The sequence below is a fragment of the Carassius auratus genome, chromosome 21, assembly GCF_003368295.1.
Source record: "Carassius auratus strain Wakin chromosome 21, ASM336829v1, whole genome shotgun sequence".
Lineage (NCBI taxonomy): Eukaryota > Metazoa > Chordata > Actinopteri > Cypriniformes > Cyprinidae > Carassius > Carassius auratus.
This window is the reverse complement of record NC_039263.1, coordinates 19,725,201-19,740,267: the sequence shown is the minus strand read 5'-3', so window position 1 is coordinate 19,740,267 and position 15,067 is coordinate 19,725,201. Positions and strand designations below refer to the sequence as shown.

General features: G+C 34.8%; 1 protein-coding gene and 1 non-coding gene across 4 annotated transcripts; one reads left to right on the top strand and one right to left on the bottom strand.

Annotated features, from left to right (window-relative positions):
- Nucleotides 1–476: 476 nt before the first annotated feature.
- LOC113038860 (trichohyalin) lies at nucleotides 477–14,890 on the top strand. Of its 3 annotated transcripts, none has more exons than XM_026196596.1 (14): nucleotides 477–771; nucleotides 3,651–3,706; nucleotides 3,784–3,887; nucleotides 3,963–4,037; nucleotides 4,261–4,404; nucleotides 4,545–4,622; nucleotides 5,193–5,344; nucleotides 5,424–5,478; nucleotides 5,553–5,630; nucleotides 5,728–5,836; nucleotides 6,618–8,176; nucleotides 8,549–10,712; nucleotides 11,586–11,851; nucleotides 14,270–14,890. In XM_026196596.1, the coding sequence occupies exons 1-13, from the start codon at nucleotides 677–679 to the stop codon at nucleotides 11,837–11,839; spliced, it is 4,923 nt and encodes a 1,640-aa protein (XP_026052381.1). In that variant the 5' UTR covers nucleotides 477–676; the 3' UTR covers nucleotides 11,840–11,851; nucleotides 14,270–14,890. The 3 variants fall into 3 exon arrangements, with proteins under 3 accessions (XP_026052381.1, XP_026052380.1, XP_026052379.1); XM_026196595.1 differs by having other exon boundaries at nucleotides 478–771; nucleotides 6,618–9,030; nucleotides 9,214–10,712; XM_026196594.1 differs by having other exon boundaries at nucleotides 479–771; nucleotides 6,618–10,712.
- Nucleotides 1,034–1,105, bottom strand: trnam-cau (transfer RNA methionine (anticodon CAU)). The gene has a single exon. It is a non-coding gene; the product is annotated as a tRNA-Met (tRNA).
- Nucleotides 14,891–15,067: the final 177 nt, after the last annotated feature.

The following is a 15,067-nucleotide window of genomic DNA, read 5'->3' as shown; positions in this document are numbered from 1 at the left end:
TTCTATATAAAATAGATACAAATTGTAAAAAAATATAGATTTTTTTTTTTAAATATAATAATATATATTAAAATATTTACTTATCTGATATTTCATTTGTGTGCATTAAAATTTAGTAACGATTAAAATAACTTTTTAGAATATTTTAGAAAATAATATCTCGGAATGTATTCCATCTTTCCTAGCTCGCATCTAATATGTTTTTATTTAATAACCAATATGTTTGTAAGCATAAACATATGCAATATAACCTACATAACAGACATAAAATATTGATTAAATGAGTCTAAAAGCTTATATAAACATGATACATGTCTTAAAAATGTCTTAAAAAGCCAACAGTGAAGGTTATTTCTGTTATTTATTGTTCATTCAAAATGAAGCATTAACTTAGTATTGTTCTATTAATTTAAATCGAATGGGTGGGATTTATCAGTGGCTAACCTTTGCCTAACAATGCGAACCGTTATTTATTCCGCGCAGGAGTGGCTTATGGTTTTTTCTAAGCTTCCTTTTGAGTTTGCATACAATTGTCAAATGCTGGCTATTTTAATCTTTGAGCAGGACATATAGCTCCTGCCATAACGAGATCTGCTGTATGACTGCATGTTATTATAGTCACGTTTGTTCTGCACTTAAGGTCTGGATATTATAGGCTCCCTTCTAAAGTAACATCATGAAATCTATGAGGGAAGTTGATCTGGATACATACAATTTGTCTTTACTTACGGCAAAAGAAGACATCCTGAATCCACGCTCGTCAACAAACTGGTATGATGACGGTTTTTGTTTATTTGCTTATTTTTTTAAATCCATACGTAATTAATTCTTACAAGTAAAAAAGTAAAATAAATACAAATAGTGATAAGGATACGCAAAGCTGTTTCAAATGTAAAATATAATTTTTTAGTTTGTTCTGTTTTATATATATATATATATATATATATATATATATATATATATATATATGCAATGCATCCAAATATGATAGAACCCATACATAATATCCAATTGTGTAAAGGTGAAAAATTGTTAGCAGAGGATGGTTTCGATCCATCGACCTCTGGGTTATGGGCCCAGCACGCTTCCGCTGCGCCACTCTGCTAAGCGGCACTTCAAAGGCGTGTTTCGGGATCTTGAACAAAAGACAATTTTCCATTGCGCTTATTCAACTGATATACTGTTATTAATTATTCATTAACACCAACAACCACATAAAACAACACTATTCTCATGCTGAAATTCCTTGGAAAGAAAATACTGTGCAGTTATTCCACTACACGTATGGCTTTGCTTATATGTGTGTTTGTTAGGGAGATCTTTCCTCAACGTTCCTAGACGACCCCGTTTAAATGAACAACAAATTAACGTTTAAAAGAATTAAGGTATAATAATTAAGGTATAATTCCACAAAAAAAGTGACATCATGACTTCGTTTTGAAGTTTGTTTTTTTCGTAATTTCATCAAAACGTACTTAGTCCAGTATAGACTTCAATGCTGCTGTGTCTTGATCTGATTAATTACATTTTAGAAAATCCTTCTTATCTTAATCAACAAACAACCCCCTCCCAGACCAATTTCCTCTGTAAATACCCCTGCTTATCTAAATGACCATGTTTATCTGCAAAATCAGCCTGTATGACAAACTATCCTACAATCTGAGATGATAAAGCTAAAGCAAGGAGGTGTGTGTGGGTCAAGCATCTGTTGAACATGGTACTTGAGACATGAGTGTGTCAGAGATTGCTTGACCATGCAGACATGACCACAGACAGAGCAGTTCCTGTTGATCTGGCTACTGTGGTCACAGGAAACGTTTTAAAAGGGAGAATGTCGCTGCTGGAAGGACTTTTCAAAAGAAAGAATGTAGGTTGTTTATGAGCTAAAAAAAAGTTTGTATGATTCTGAACTTTATTCAGTCAGTGTGTTTCTGATAAGAGAAACCTTTTGGATTTCTTTCCTGACATTCAAACTGCCTTTCATTAGATTTGATGGTAAACTCTAAGCTGTTTTTAAACCAAGGCCTCATTAAATTATTCAAACCATGTCCTAATTTCACCATGTGTAGTTCAGATCTGTATTAGCCTACTTTATTTAGCTTTATCCACTTCAGGTTATCAGATATTTCAATTTTAATAATGGATTCAAGCACATATTAAACAGAGACAGAAAGTGCCAGTCAGATACCTTACAAAGGTGGTAGTCTAAACACAAAGCAGGATTCTGCATTTTCCTTCCTGTCTCTGTCATTTCCTCTGCATTTTTATACATTATAGCATGTAATAATATGTGTATCTATAATAAAGCATAATGTTTTGTGTTCTACAAAAGATTTAAGAGGTGAACAGGGTAAAAATGTGAACTAATAATGATCACTGTACTGTACACTGTACCCAGATTAATACAGTAGCCTTACACGACAATCATTTTCTGATATCCTGTGTTTAAATATTGCCATTTAACTTTCAGTTTCCAAGACAGACATCTAAACATTGGATTCTTGTTGCTATTTTAGAGTTCGAGGATTTAGATCTCTCTTTTGGTCACTCCATAAATCAGAAAATAGTCAACAGCCAGAAAAAAAAAAAAAAAAAGGAATAAAATGTTTTATAAATCAGGTCATACAATATATGAAGAAACACTTTGATAAAAACCTTAAAAATAATGATATATATTAATAAGTGAAATCTGCGGATGGCCAAAGTGTAATAATGAACACTTAAGTGTATTATAGATATTTTCTTTCACTAAAAAAATCATTTTATAGAAGCAAAATAACCAAAAATCTTAAAACAGACCACTGAAAAACACTGCTGCCTGTAGTGTTTTGCATCATTAATTATCTTATGAAAAGTCACATGCATCACTACATAATAGTAACATAACATAATAGAACCTAAGTAGCTTAAATGTGTGTTGTTACGCAAGTTAGATGTAACACGCTTGACAGTGTCTCGTATGCAGTCAACAGCTTCAGCTCAAGACTTTTGCGTAAACTGCTTCTTTTAATATAGCTCAAAGCCTACAAGTTGAAAAATGTTTGGATTAACAGTCTATGTGATTATCTTTCTAGGCTTTCAAGGATGACTGACACACTTATAATGATTTCCAAGGATGACAGACATAATGGCTCCAGAGTCCAAATAACCAAATTCATAGATTTTATTTTTGTTTTTAATGAGCTCAGGGTTGTACTTTGTGTTACTGTATTTACTATTGTATATTCTGGCATTGTTTTCATGAGAATGTGGGAAAACTGCCCTTTTGTTTTTGGGTGTGACCAGATTACAGAAGACCCTAGGGATCCAATAAGAGTCCTTTATATGGGCGTCATTCACAGGAAACGGTGCCATTTGTGCCTAAAATTAGTTTTTATTATGTCTATACTGAAATACAGAGTTTTCATTTCTTATTTTGTGATATACTGACTTACATTTTGTATGGATTAAACATTAAAAGAAAACTATCAATGAATCATACATACAGTACATGCATGCAAAAAAACAAAACTCAAACATCAGTACAGAATAATTCAAATGCCTGTTACTAAAATGTCAGAGAACTTGCCTAAATTGAGTTATCCATTTTAATGAAATAAAGTGAAAATGTAATATTCCCTCTGACTGTTTCCTTCTATCTCTGTACACAGGGCTTTATTTACCTATGATGGAATAATGAACAGACTCAAACTGGCTGATTCTGGAGGTACTGTCAGAGCACAATAAGCTTGATAAATAAGGATTGGTGTTTTGCGGGTTTGTTTATATGCATGTGTTTTATAGTAGGTGGATTGAAAGAGCTGACGGCTAAACTTCACCCTAGACTGCCGCTTTATGGGATGTGTAGGGTGGGCAAAGCTCAACCCCGCATCGCTATGATATTATGGGTTAGTTCATCCTCCACACAGCTGAATGTAAAACACTGTGATTATTCCCTTTAACCAGCGTTTGTGGTCTCTCAGGTAGGAAATGAAGTGGATGAGTGCCGCAGAGCTGAGTGTGCCAGTCATTTACCTGCAATCAGGGCCTTCTTTAAGGTAAAAGAGGACAGGGATTATGGGATGGCTTTAACTGTATTCTGACAACCTCAAAACTTTACATTTTTGAGTTAAGTGATTTAGGCAACATAATAGTGATTCTTGTTTTGCGAGACCTTAAAGTCAGTTTTTTTCATTCAGTTTGTGTTAGTTGGGCAGTGTGTTTTAAATCAAATAAAAATATAAAGACATCTATGCTATCTTTGTCTTTCTGATGCTTCAGGAAGTTCACATCTTTCTTCCTGCCCACACTCTGGAAGAAATCACAGAGGAGAGGATCTGTACGCTGGCCTATAATGCTGCAGTGGTGACGCAGGGGCCGAGAGGGAGACCTGGCCGCCGGACAGGAGACAGTCAGGCCACTGTGGTATGAGATCATGACAACTCCTTACTACAAGGCTTTATTAATACTATGATGAAGTTGTTTTGAGAAGTACAGTGGCAATTAAACTCTATAAAAATCAGGAGACTTGTAAACAAATCAAACTGTCTCCTTACTATTTCCAGGGCACTAATTACAAGCGAACAATCGCAGCTGCAGAGATCCAGAGAATTCAGAGAGATTCTTTTTGGGCCCAAGCGGAGGTACGGAGTGACTTTTTATGTTTGCTTTTTTGTTGTTGCCCTTTATTCTTTTTTAGAGTTGATATTATCAAGAATGAATGTTACGATGTATTTTGGACCACAACATCATTTTTTTGAATGGCAAAAATCATTAGGATATTAAGTAAAGATCATGTTCCATGAAGATATTTTGTACATTTCCATAAAAATATAAATTTTTGACTAATTTTTGATTAGTAAAATGCATTGCTAAGAACTTTACTTGGACAAATTTAAAGGCAGTTTTCTTTATATTTAGATTTTTTGCACCATCAGATTCCAGATTTTCAAATGGTCGTATCTCGGCCAAATATTGTCCAATCCTAAAATGCGTCCAATCAATGGGAAGAATAAAAAAGGAAAAAAATAAAAATGGATCCTTATGTTTGGTTTTGTAGTCCAAAGCCACATATGCAACAAAGAATCACATGCTGCTGTCATTTACTACAACACCTCAAAAAAAAAAAAGGATGAAAATTTATCTAAAAATATAAAAATGTCACAAACAATACAAAAACAGACAAGGGGTTAGTTTCTTCCTGTATTTTCCAGAGAGAAGAGGAGGAAAGGAAAAAGGAGGAACAGCGGAGGGCAGCAGAGGACAAGAGGCAGAGAGAGAAAGAACGAATGCTTCAGGAGAGGAGAGATGCAATAGAGAGAGAGAGGAGGATGAATGAAAAAGAACAGAAAATAAACGAGCAGAGGTCAGTCAAACATTCTCATGCATGCATGCAAAAAGTTCCCATTGGTCAAAGGTGAACTCTTTATGTATTTATTTTATAGGAGAATAAAGGCGCAAATGGAGGCAGAGGCCAAGAAACGTGAGAAAATAAAATGGGTATGATTAAATTGTTTCTATCTGTGTGCATGTGTGTTTGCACGTATATGTTCTTAATATATATTATATCACAGGAGCACGAGGAAAGGGAGCGTGAAGAAGAGGAAATCAGAGCTAGATATTCAAAATCTCAATCAGTGGAAAAAGCTGCGGTTAGTTCTGTCAATCAAACCTGCACTAAACCCATCTCTTAAATATTTGCCCTGTGATCTTCATGCTGTTTATTATAATACTGTTTATGGCCACCAGGAGGCAGCAGCTCTGGTGTCTCAGCGTACTGTAAACCCCAGAGAGTTTTTCAGACAACTGTCCTTCCCATGTGTGCCCACAGCCTCCAGTCCCAGCTCCACATCTCCAGGTAAAGTGTAACACACTGAGATCCAAGGGCCACATAATCTTCCCACAAACAAATATTTAATGCGTTACTTTTGAGAACTTATTTTAAAATCCAAAGTAATTTATTTTTTGCATTTATATGGCATCTCTGTAAAGGCTACACATTTTCATTTTGTTAGCATTTATCAGTAACTGTATTAGCTATTATAAAATGACAATGTACAAAAGGCTACATTTAGAGCATTATCTAGGTTAATGTTTCAGAAGGATCTTGTGACACTGAAGCCTGGATTGATGATGCTACAAAAAAAAATCAGCTATGCATAGCAAGAATAAATGACATTTTAAAATATTTTAAAATAGAAAAAGGTTATTTTATTTTAAACTCTAATGATATTTCAGAATATCACTTTTTTACTGTACTTTTTTTGTTCAAACAAACAGAGCCGGGGATAGATTAACATCTAATGAACATTAACCTAGAATAATGCTGTAAAATATGTTCATGTTTAGTTCATAATTCATCCATTAAGAAATGTTAGCAACTAAAACTTACAGGGAACTGCTGTCAGTTATGTAAATGCATAATGAATAAAATTGTTGAACATCAAAAAAATAAACAGGGTGGTTCAATAAATCTGTCTACACATCAAGTGGCAGTAATGTTATACAGATAGCTGCCACTTGACGTGCAGATAGATTTGTGGATTATAAGAACAGTAGACTGGTTTTGTTTTGTAACTACACTTTTCATATTTTAGTAGCCTACAGTTTGTTTTCAAATCTCTTTCTTTTTGTTGTAGTCAGTAGTCCCTACAGACGACTGCATCGCAGTCAGACGGACAGTATCTTCAGTTTCAATGAATCACCTTCATCTAGACCTACATCTCCATACAGGTCATCAGTGATTTCACCTTACTTTCTGTCGAATCCCACATCCCGGAGCCCAATCCTTTTCACTAGCACTATGGCTTCCTCACTTCAGAATGGTGCAATGGAATCTACCAAAAGCCAGTTTCAGCTATCTTCACCAAAGATGATGGAGCCACGGCTCCAAACTCAACTATCACCTACAACCAATGCAACTGAATCTGATATACTAGATAGTCTGGTCTTTTATCCACCTCCACCAACCCCTGAACAGCTCCAACCAGATGAATCCCAGATAGTGGATGAGTTTCCTCCACCTCCCCCTGGTTTTGAGAATTCACCTGAACTATCTGTGAAGCTGCCGGAGACTCTTGATGTCCCCTTAGACCCTCTTCTTCCTCCATCGTGTGTTTTGGTACCTGAGCCACCCACCAAGCCACTTCCTGCTCTGCCCGTTGATCCACGAATGCTGAAAGACCTGGAAGCGGAGAAGGATTTTACTGCTCGGGCATTGGTTATATCTACGGTGGAGGAGGAGGAGGATGAAGGGAATGGAGAAGAAGATATGAAATATGAGGGGAAAGATGTGACTGAAGAAGAAGGGAAGGGAGGTGGAGTTGAAACTGGAGAGAAGAAGAACAGAGGACAAGAGGAACATGATGGGAAGACTTCGGAAAAACATGAAAATGAAAAAGAATCAAATGGTAAAATGACGGAGAGATATGAGAGTGGAAAAGATGGGAAGATGTTGGAAGAATGTAAGGGCGAAGGAAAACAACATGGAGACATTACTGAAGAACATGAGAGTGAAGAAGATAAAAGTGTGCAAGAATTTGATAGTGGGAAAATTATGGAGGAACAAGAGAGTGAAAAAATAAGGTTAGAATGTGTGCTAGAAAAAGAGAAGGATAGGGAAATTACAGAAAAGCATGAGGAAGATCGAAAATATTTGGAAGAACAGGAAAATGAAAAAAACATGGAAGAATATAAGCAAGATGGGAATGTTGTGGAAGCATTCAACAGTAAAAAGGAACAAGACAAGAAAAACATGGAAGTATTTGTGACTGAAAAAACACAACATGAAAAAATGATTGAAGAATGTGAGCTAGATGGAAAAACTGTAGAAAAATGTGAGGAAGAACATAAGAGTGAAGTTGGGGAAATTATGAAAGAACAAGAAGTTGACAAATTCCAAGATGACAACATCACGGAAGAACATGAAAGTCAAAAGCAATTTAAAGAGGAAGCTGGGAAAACTGTAGAAAAATGTGAAGAAGAATATAAGAGTGCAAAAGAAAGTGATGGAAAAATGATGGAAGAACATGGAAGCAAAGAAAAACGAGATGGGAAAATGATGGATGCATTTGACAGGGATAAAGAACAAGATGGGAACATCACGGAAGAACATGAAAGTGAAAGGCAAGAAAACAAGGATGAAACTGTAGAAAAATGTGAAGAAGAATGTAAGAGTGCAAAAGAAATTGATGAAAAAATGATGGAAGAACATGGAAGCAAAGAAAAACGAGATGAGAAAAATAAGGATGCATTTGACAGGGATAAAGAACAAGATGGGAACATCACGGAAGAACACGAACGTGAAAGGCAAGAAAACGAGGATGAAACTGTAGAAAAATGTGAAGAAGACTATAAGTGCGCAAAAGAAATTGATGAAAAAATGATGGAAGAACATGGAAGCAAAGAAAAACGAGATGAGAAAAATAAGGATGCATTTGACAGGGATAAAGAACAAGATGGGAACATCACGGAAGAACATGAATGTGAAAGGCAAGAAAATGAGGAAGATGGGAAAACTGTAGAAAAATGTGAAGAAGAATTTAAGAGTGCAAAAGAAATTGATGGAAAAATGATGGAAGAACATGGAAGCAAAGAAAAACGAGATGGGAAAATTATGGATGCATTTGACAGTGATAAAGAGCAAGTTGGGAACATCACGGAAGAACATGAAAGTGAAAGGCAAGAAAATGAGGAAGATGGGAAAACTGTAGAAAAATGTGAAGAAGAATATAAGAGTGCAAAAGAAATTGATGGAAAAATGATGGAAGAAGATGGAAGCAAAGAAAAACGAGATGGGAAAATGATGGATGCATTTGACAGGGATAAAGAACAAGATGGGAACATCACGGAAGAACATGAAAGTGAAAGGCAAGAAAACAAGGATGAAACTGTAGAAAAATGTGAAGAAGTATGTAAGAGTGCAAAAGAATTTGATGAAATAATGATGGAAGAACATGGAAGCAAAGAAAAACGAGATGGGAAAATTATGGATTCATTTGACAGGGATAAAGAACAAGATGGGAACATCACGGAAGAACATGAAAGTGAAAGGCAAGAAAACAAGGATGAAACTGTAGAAAAATGTGAAGAAGTATGTAAGAGTGCAAAAGAATTTGATGAAATAATGATGGAAGAACATGGAAGCAAAGAAAAACGAGATGGGAAAATTATGGATTCATTTGACAGGGATAAAGAACAAGATGGGAACATCACGGAAGAACATGAAAGTGAAAGGCAAGAAAATGAGGAAGATGGAAAAACTGTAGAAAAATGTGAGGAAGAATATAAGAATGCAAAAGAAATTGATGGAAAAATGATGGAAGAACATGGAAGCAAAGAAAACCGGGATGGGAAAATTATGGATGCATTTGACAGGGATAAAGAACAAGATGTGACAAGGATGGAAGAATGTGGGCAAGAAAATGAGCAAGATGGAAAAACTGTAGAACAACATAGTACAAATCTGGAAGAACATGAAAGTGAAAATGAGGGTTGGAAAGTTGTGGAAGTGTTTGAGACTGAAAAAATACAATATGTGAAAATGATGGAAGAATGTGGACAAGAAAACAAGCAAGATGGGAAAACTGTAGAAAAACATGAACATGGGAAAAGTTTGGCAGAACACGAAAACGAAAATCAACAGAATTACAAAATGATAGAAGACTTGGGGATTGAAAAAATACATGATGGAGAGTTCGTAGAAGAACGTGAAGGTGAAAAAGAAGATTGGAAAGTGGTGGAAGTATCTGAGACTGAAAGACTACAACAAGTGAAAATTATGAAAGCATGTGAGCAAGAAGGAATAAATGTAGAAGAACATGAGACTGAAAAAGAGGATGATGGTGAAATCCAAGATAGTAGAAGGTTGGACGAACAGGATTGGAAAATTACAGAAATGTTTAAGAGCGAAAAGGGGCAAGATGAAAGACATGAAAATGGGAAAGAACAAGAGGGTGAAAAAGAACAGGACTGGAAAATGACAGAAAATTGTGAGAGTGATAAAATACAATATGGTAACATCACAGAGGAAAATGAAAATGAAAACAAACAAGATGGGATGATTGAAAACCAACAGGACATACAGAGCCAAGATAAGGAAGGAATGTCACATGTGGATGTAGATAAAGCAGTGAACGTGACTGTGCTCAGGAAGGAGGAATCATACACAGAGATTATAAAGAGGGATGGGACAACAGAAGTAGGTTTCGAAAATGAGAAGGAACCTTTAATCCAGAAAGAGGAGACTGACACAGTCTTTTCCCAGCATGCAACACTTTACCCAGAATCGCCATCTCCAATCAATGACGCATGTATTCCTGAAAGTATTTCAACCACTCAAGATAAAAACGAGCTACAGATGTGCTCAACTCATACCTCATCCCAAATAAACTTACCAACCATCCAGGTCGAGTCAGATCTTTCTAGTTTGAGCAATCAAAGCGATTCAGACATAAAAGAGAATACTGAATCTATTGACTCTCAAGTTTCCTCAGAGATCTCCAAGAACAGCCCAGATGCCACATCAGCAGAACAGACTCCTGCAGTGCAGGATGAACAACAGACAGATGCAGAAATGCTTCAAGAGGATGAGATTGTGGACGGCAGCAATGATTCGGGTGAGGGGATTGATGCTGAGTCCAAGAGATCACCTTTATCTGAACATCAAGCCAGGACTGGACAATCAGATGATGGGGAGGGGCTTGTACCTGTCAGGCATTTCCCTGAAGACACAGGTAATGATAACGGTGTCACAGATAGACAGCTTTTAAGCAACATTTTAATTTCTAGGTAGTTACATTAAAGACAAATAAAAAATAGCTTCAAAAGAAATCAAAGTATAGGTCAAATAATGCACAGACGGAGCACAAAGAATAAAAAAAAGAAATTAACATAAAAATATTACTGATGTCTTATTTAATGCACACTACCACTCAAAAGTTTGGGGTTAGTATTTATATTTTTAATCAGCAAGAATAAATGCCAAATTTATTCATTTTAAATGCCATTGTCCATCAAAATAATAAACTACATTTTAGATATATGACAATAGAAAACACTATTTACAGTTTTCTGCATTTTTAATCATATACTTACTGTATTTTTAAGCAAATAAATGCAGGCTTGAGCTAAGAGACTTATTTTAAGAACATTAAAAAAAAATCTGACCCCAAATGTTTGGATGATGTTTGAATTAATAATCTAGTTCAGGGAAATAATTTCTAGAATAAAAATATTTCTCTCAATAATTTTTTTTTGACAGGCAACATTTAAATGATTATTGACTATAGTTTTGAATAGAAAGATAATTTTATTATTCTAGTAATTGCATTACTTTTTAAATCATAAAACATAATTTTATTTGATTAGAAAGCTGAGAAAATATTTTTTGCACTTTGGTGCATTAATCTCAAAATGTGGTTTTGTTACTAATATAATGCTAAAATGGGAAAAAAAATGCATAAAAAGACAAAAAAAATAAATAAAATAGAAAATAATAAAATACAATATCACATTGGATTAGAAATATGTTTGATCAAAAATGATTTTTTCTCTTAAGCTGTGTGATTGCTACTAAGTGATGAAAATCTCTCTTTTTTTTATAACAGATTCTGCTGCAGTGGACCTAAAATATTGTATTACTCATCAGCTGGATCTGACCAATGACATTAGTGATGTAGAAGTAGAGGAAGAGGCTATATCACTCCTAGCCAGTGCCACAGATGCGGAGCAAAACTTAAAATGCGATTCTGACCCAGACCAAGTGAATAAAGACATTAAACATGAAGGTCTGCAGAACTGCGAAATCATCGCAGAAACACCCAGCGACAGGAGGAATGATAACAGAGCCGATGAAAAATGAAGAACATAATTGGTAGGTGTGAACTCTTATCTCGTAACAGATCCTTCCATTAAAGAATGCAATGCTTCTGGTTTTTGATTACCATTAATTATAAAAACCATAAGGAGTGGAAGGGTAATTCAGGGCATAATCACACATTTCTTCTCCTTTTCACCCCAGGTCAGTTGCTTTTTGCGAAATCCTACAATGCGATATAACTGCTATACATATTTCCCCCAATTTAGAGATTTACAGAATATCTCATCATGATAATTATATAAGTTAATCTCAAAAGTGCTTTTGCTGGAAGGAAATATTACACTGTGATTTTCTACCAAATTCGATCTAGCATAAATTATCTTGTATTAAGCGTACAGAAAAAGTAAACTTGTGCAGTGACCCATGCACAGCAAAGGATTGTGGGATAGATTATCCATCAATCAGAAACAGCCAGACAGACAGGAGACATGTTTATCAGGTACATTGAGTGCTAATGCTGTTAACTGTAACATCAGTATCCTTATCTCTCTTCACATCGTACATTCCTCTGACAGAAATATCTTGTATCTTGTAAGTATGCACTTGCAAAGACTAACCGGATTTCTGCCGTTGTCGTTTAGTGCCATGTTTGCAGAGCTAGGAAAAAAATGTACTTTAAAGGAACAGTTCAACTAAAAATTAAAAGTTGTTAAAAATGTACGCACCCTCAGGCCATCTAAGATGTAGATGAGTTTGTTTCTTTATCAGAACAGATTTGGAGAAATTTAGCCATGCATCAAAAAACTATATTTGTTTGTTTTATTTCGTTTTCTGTGCTTATTGATGGATTACTTACCAAAATGCAAATCATAACTGTTCGGGTTATTCAAACAGTATCGTGTTTACCCAAGCAATCTCAGAGTGGAAAGAGACGTTACGGCTGTGTCATGTGGGGAAGGCCACACCTTAAATGAGACCTGGACCAGATCCAAATTTGCATTCCCAACAAGGGCAAATGCTGCGATTTCTTAAGCAGACAACAATGTTTAGTTCAAACAAGCAATAAGAAGTAAGCCAAGTTAACCCCATGGCTCTCCTGCTTGACATTCACTGTCACTGTGACACTGAAGAGTTAGTTAATGACTGGTATCGGTTAGCAATGACAAATGTAACAAAGTGTCATTGTTACCAAATCTACAATACAAGCAGACTTATAGTCATAATTGAAAACGAAAAAAATAAAGAAAACATTTTTCCTTTAAAAAAAAACAAAAAAACAATTGCAGTAATAAACAATAACTGAAATAAAATAACAAATTCTAAAAAATGGAAACATATACATACATATACATATATATAAACACACACACATTCATCAAGGAACCATTCAGTTCAAGTTCACGGATAAATAATTTTTTGCATAAATCACATCTGAAGTTGAGATCCGAAAGAGATTAAACCTTTATGGCAGGTTTTGGCACACATAAAATATTTATGATAACTAATAGCTCATGCAGATAAGCTCGAACTAAAGCCCTTAACTTGAACTGTAACATTCCAAAAATGGCAGTTATTGCCATTGTCAAATATGTGAATGAAATTGACTTATTAAACAGCTAATCCTTTGAGTGAACAAGGAAATGTAATTCCTACAATGTAGTTTAGCATGGAGCATATAGTACATATTAGATGATCTTTTTTTAAATTAATTTTATTTAGCAAATAAATAAATAAATAAATAAATAATTCAAATAAATGCTGTCCTTTTGATCTTTCTATTCAAAGATTCCTGAAATAATGGCATTACAGTTTCCACAAAAGTATTAAGCAGTACTGTTTTAATAGAGGTAATAATGAGCACCATATCAGCATATTAGAATGATGTGACACTGAAGACTGTAATGTAATGTAAGTAATGATGCTGACAATTCAGATTTGCCATGACAGGAATGAATTTCATTTTATATACATTCAAATAGAAGACAATTATTTTAAATAGGAATCAAATATTTCACAGAACTTCAGTTTTTTCAGTAAAATGTACACTTGGTGAGCATAAGAGACCTTTCACAAACATTAGCCCAAAATTATTTTTAAAACCTCAAAGCTCAAACACATTTTATACAACGACTTAGACAAAATACCACAGAGCAATTCTGTGCCAAATATATCATGTGAAGAAAAAAACATCTATACGTTTTCCTGGAACACTGTTCTCTCTGACATGGGGAATTTACTTATCAAACGAGTTCGGTCTGTCGATCATATTAAATCCAAAATCCACCTTGACACGCATGTGCAGTATTTCCTCTTTCATTCTTCCTTTATAAATTCTTTACATCTACAGCATAATCTTTCAATTGCTTCTTTTGTCTTTAGATTGTGCTGTAATTGCATCCATTGTGGAAAAGGAAAAAAATAATATATTACATTTCTTTTTTTACATGCTTCTACATCTACCTAATCATGCAGGAGGCATCATGGGAACTCTGCAGCAATCATAGAGGAGCTCATATGGAGAAATACGACCAAAGGATGTTTCTCTTAACCAATCACTGAAGGTCTTGCAGTGATTTTCTTGAGTTAATTCTCATATGTGCACAATAATGCCCGATATACTGTATGTAAGTAGCACACATTCGGGACTGTGTCCACAAATGCACTCAATATACAATGGGCTCCAAATATTTGAGACCACACTGAAAATTGGAAACATGTATACGTTTAAAAAAACATCTTAAGAATATAAAAGAGAAAAATGTTATTATGTAATATAAAGAAGGTGAATTCCTCAATCATGCTGGAGAACAATCATCATGACACACCAAATACTGAGACATCCTAAACTCTTGTCCATTTTTTCTATTCAGCTTTTCACTTGTTATATTTAACCAAAAATGCACTATATTATAAAAGAAGTATTTTCACAAGCAGACTCCGACTTTTGAACCCTACTGTTGGTTATCTATAGTTACAGAGCATATTTATTATTCATTTTTCCTCTCAAGCAAAATAAACTTGCTAGTAATGTTGTTACTGTATGGTTCTTACTTTCCAATAAAGATTTCTCTGCAACCATCTGACAAAATAGTATATGTGGAGTTGCCGGCTATTCATGTGACTTATTTTACTGTATTTACAATTTTAGATGGATATCTCATATTGAAAGAACATGCCAAATGAATCAGTTTGCTGAGTCACTTTGTCTATAAAACTGATATGAGAATGAAATCTCATCAGTTAACACCGTTATAGTCAGTGCAAACATTA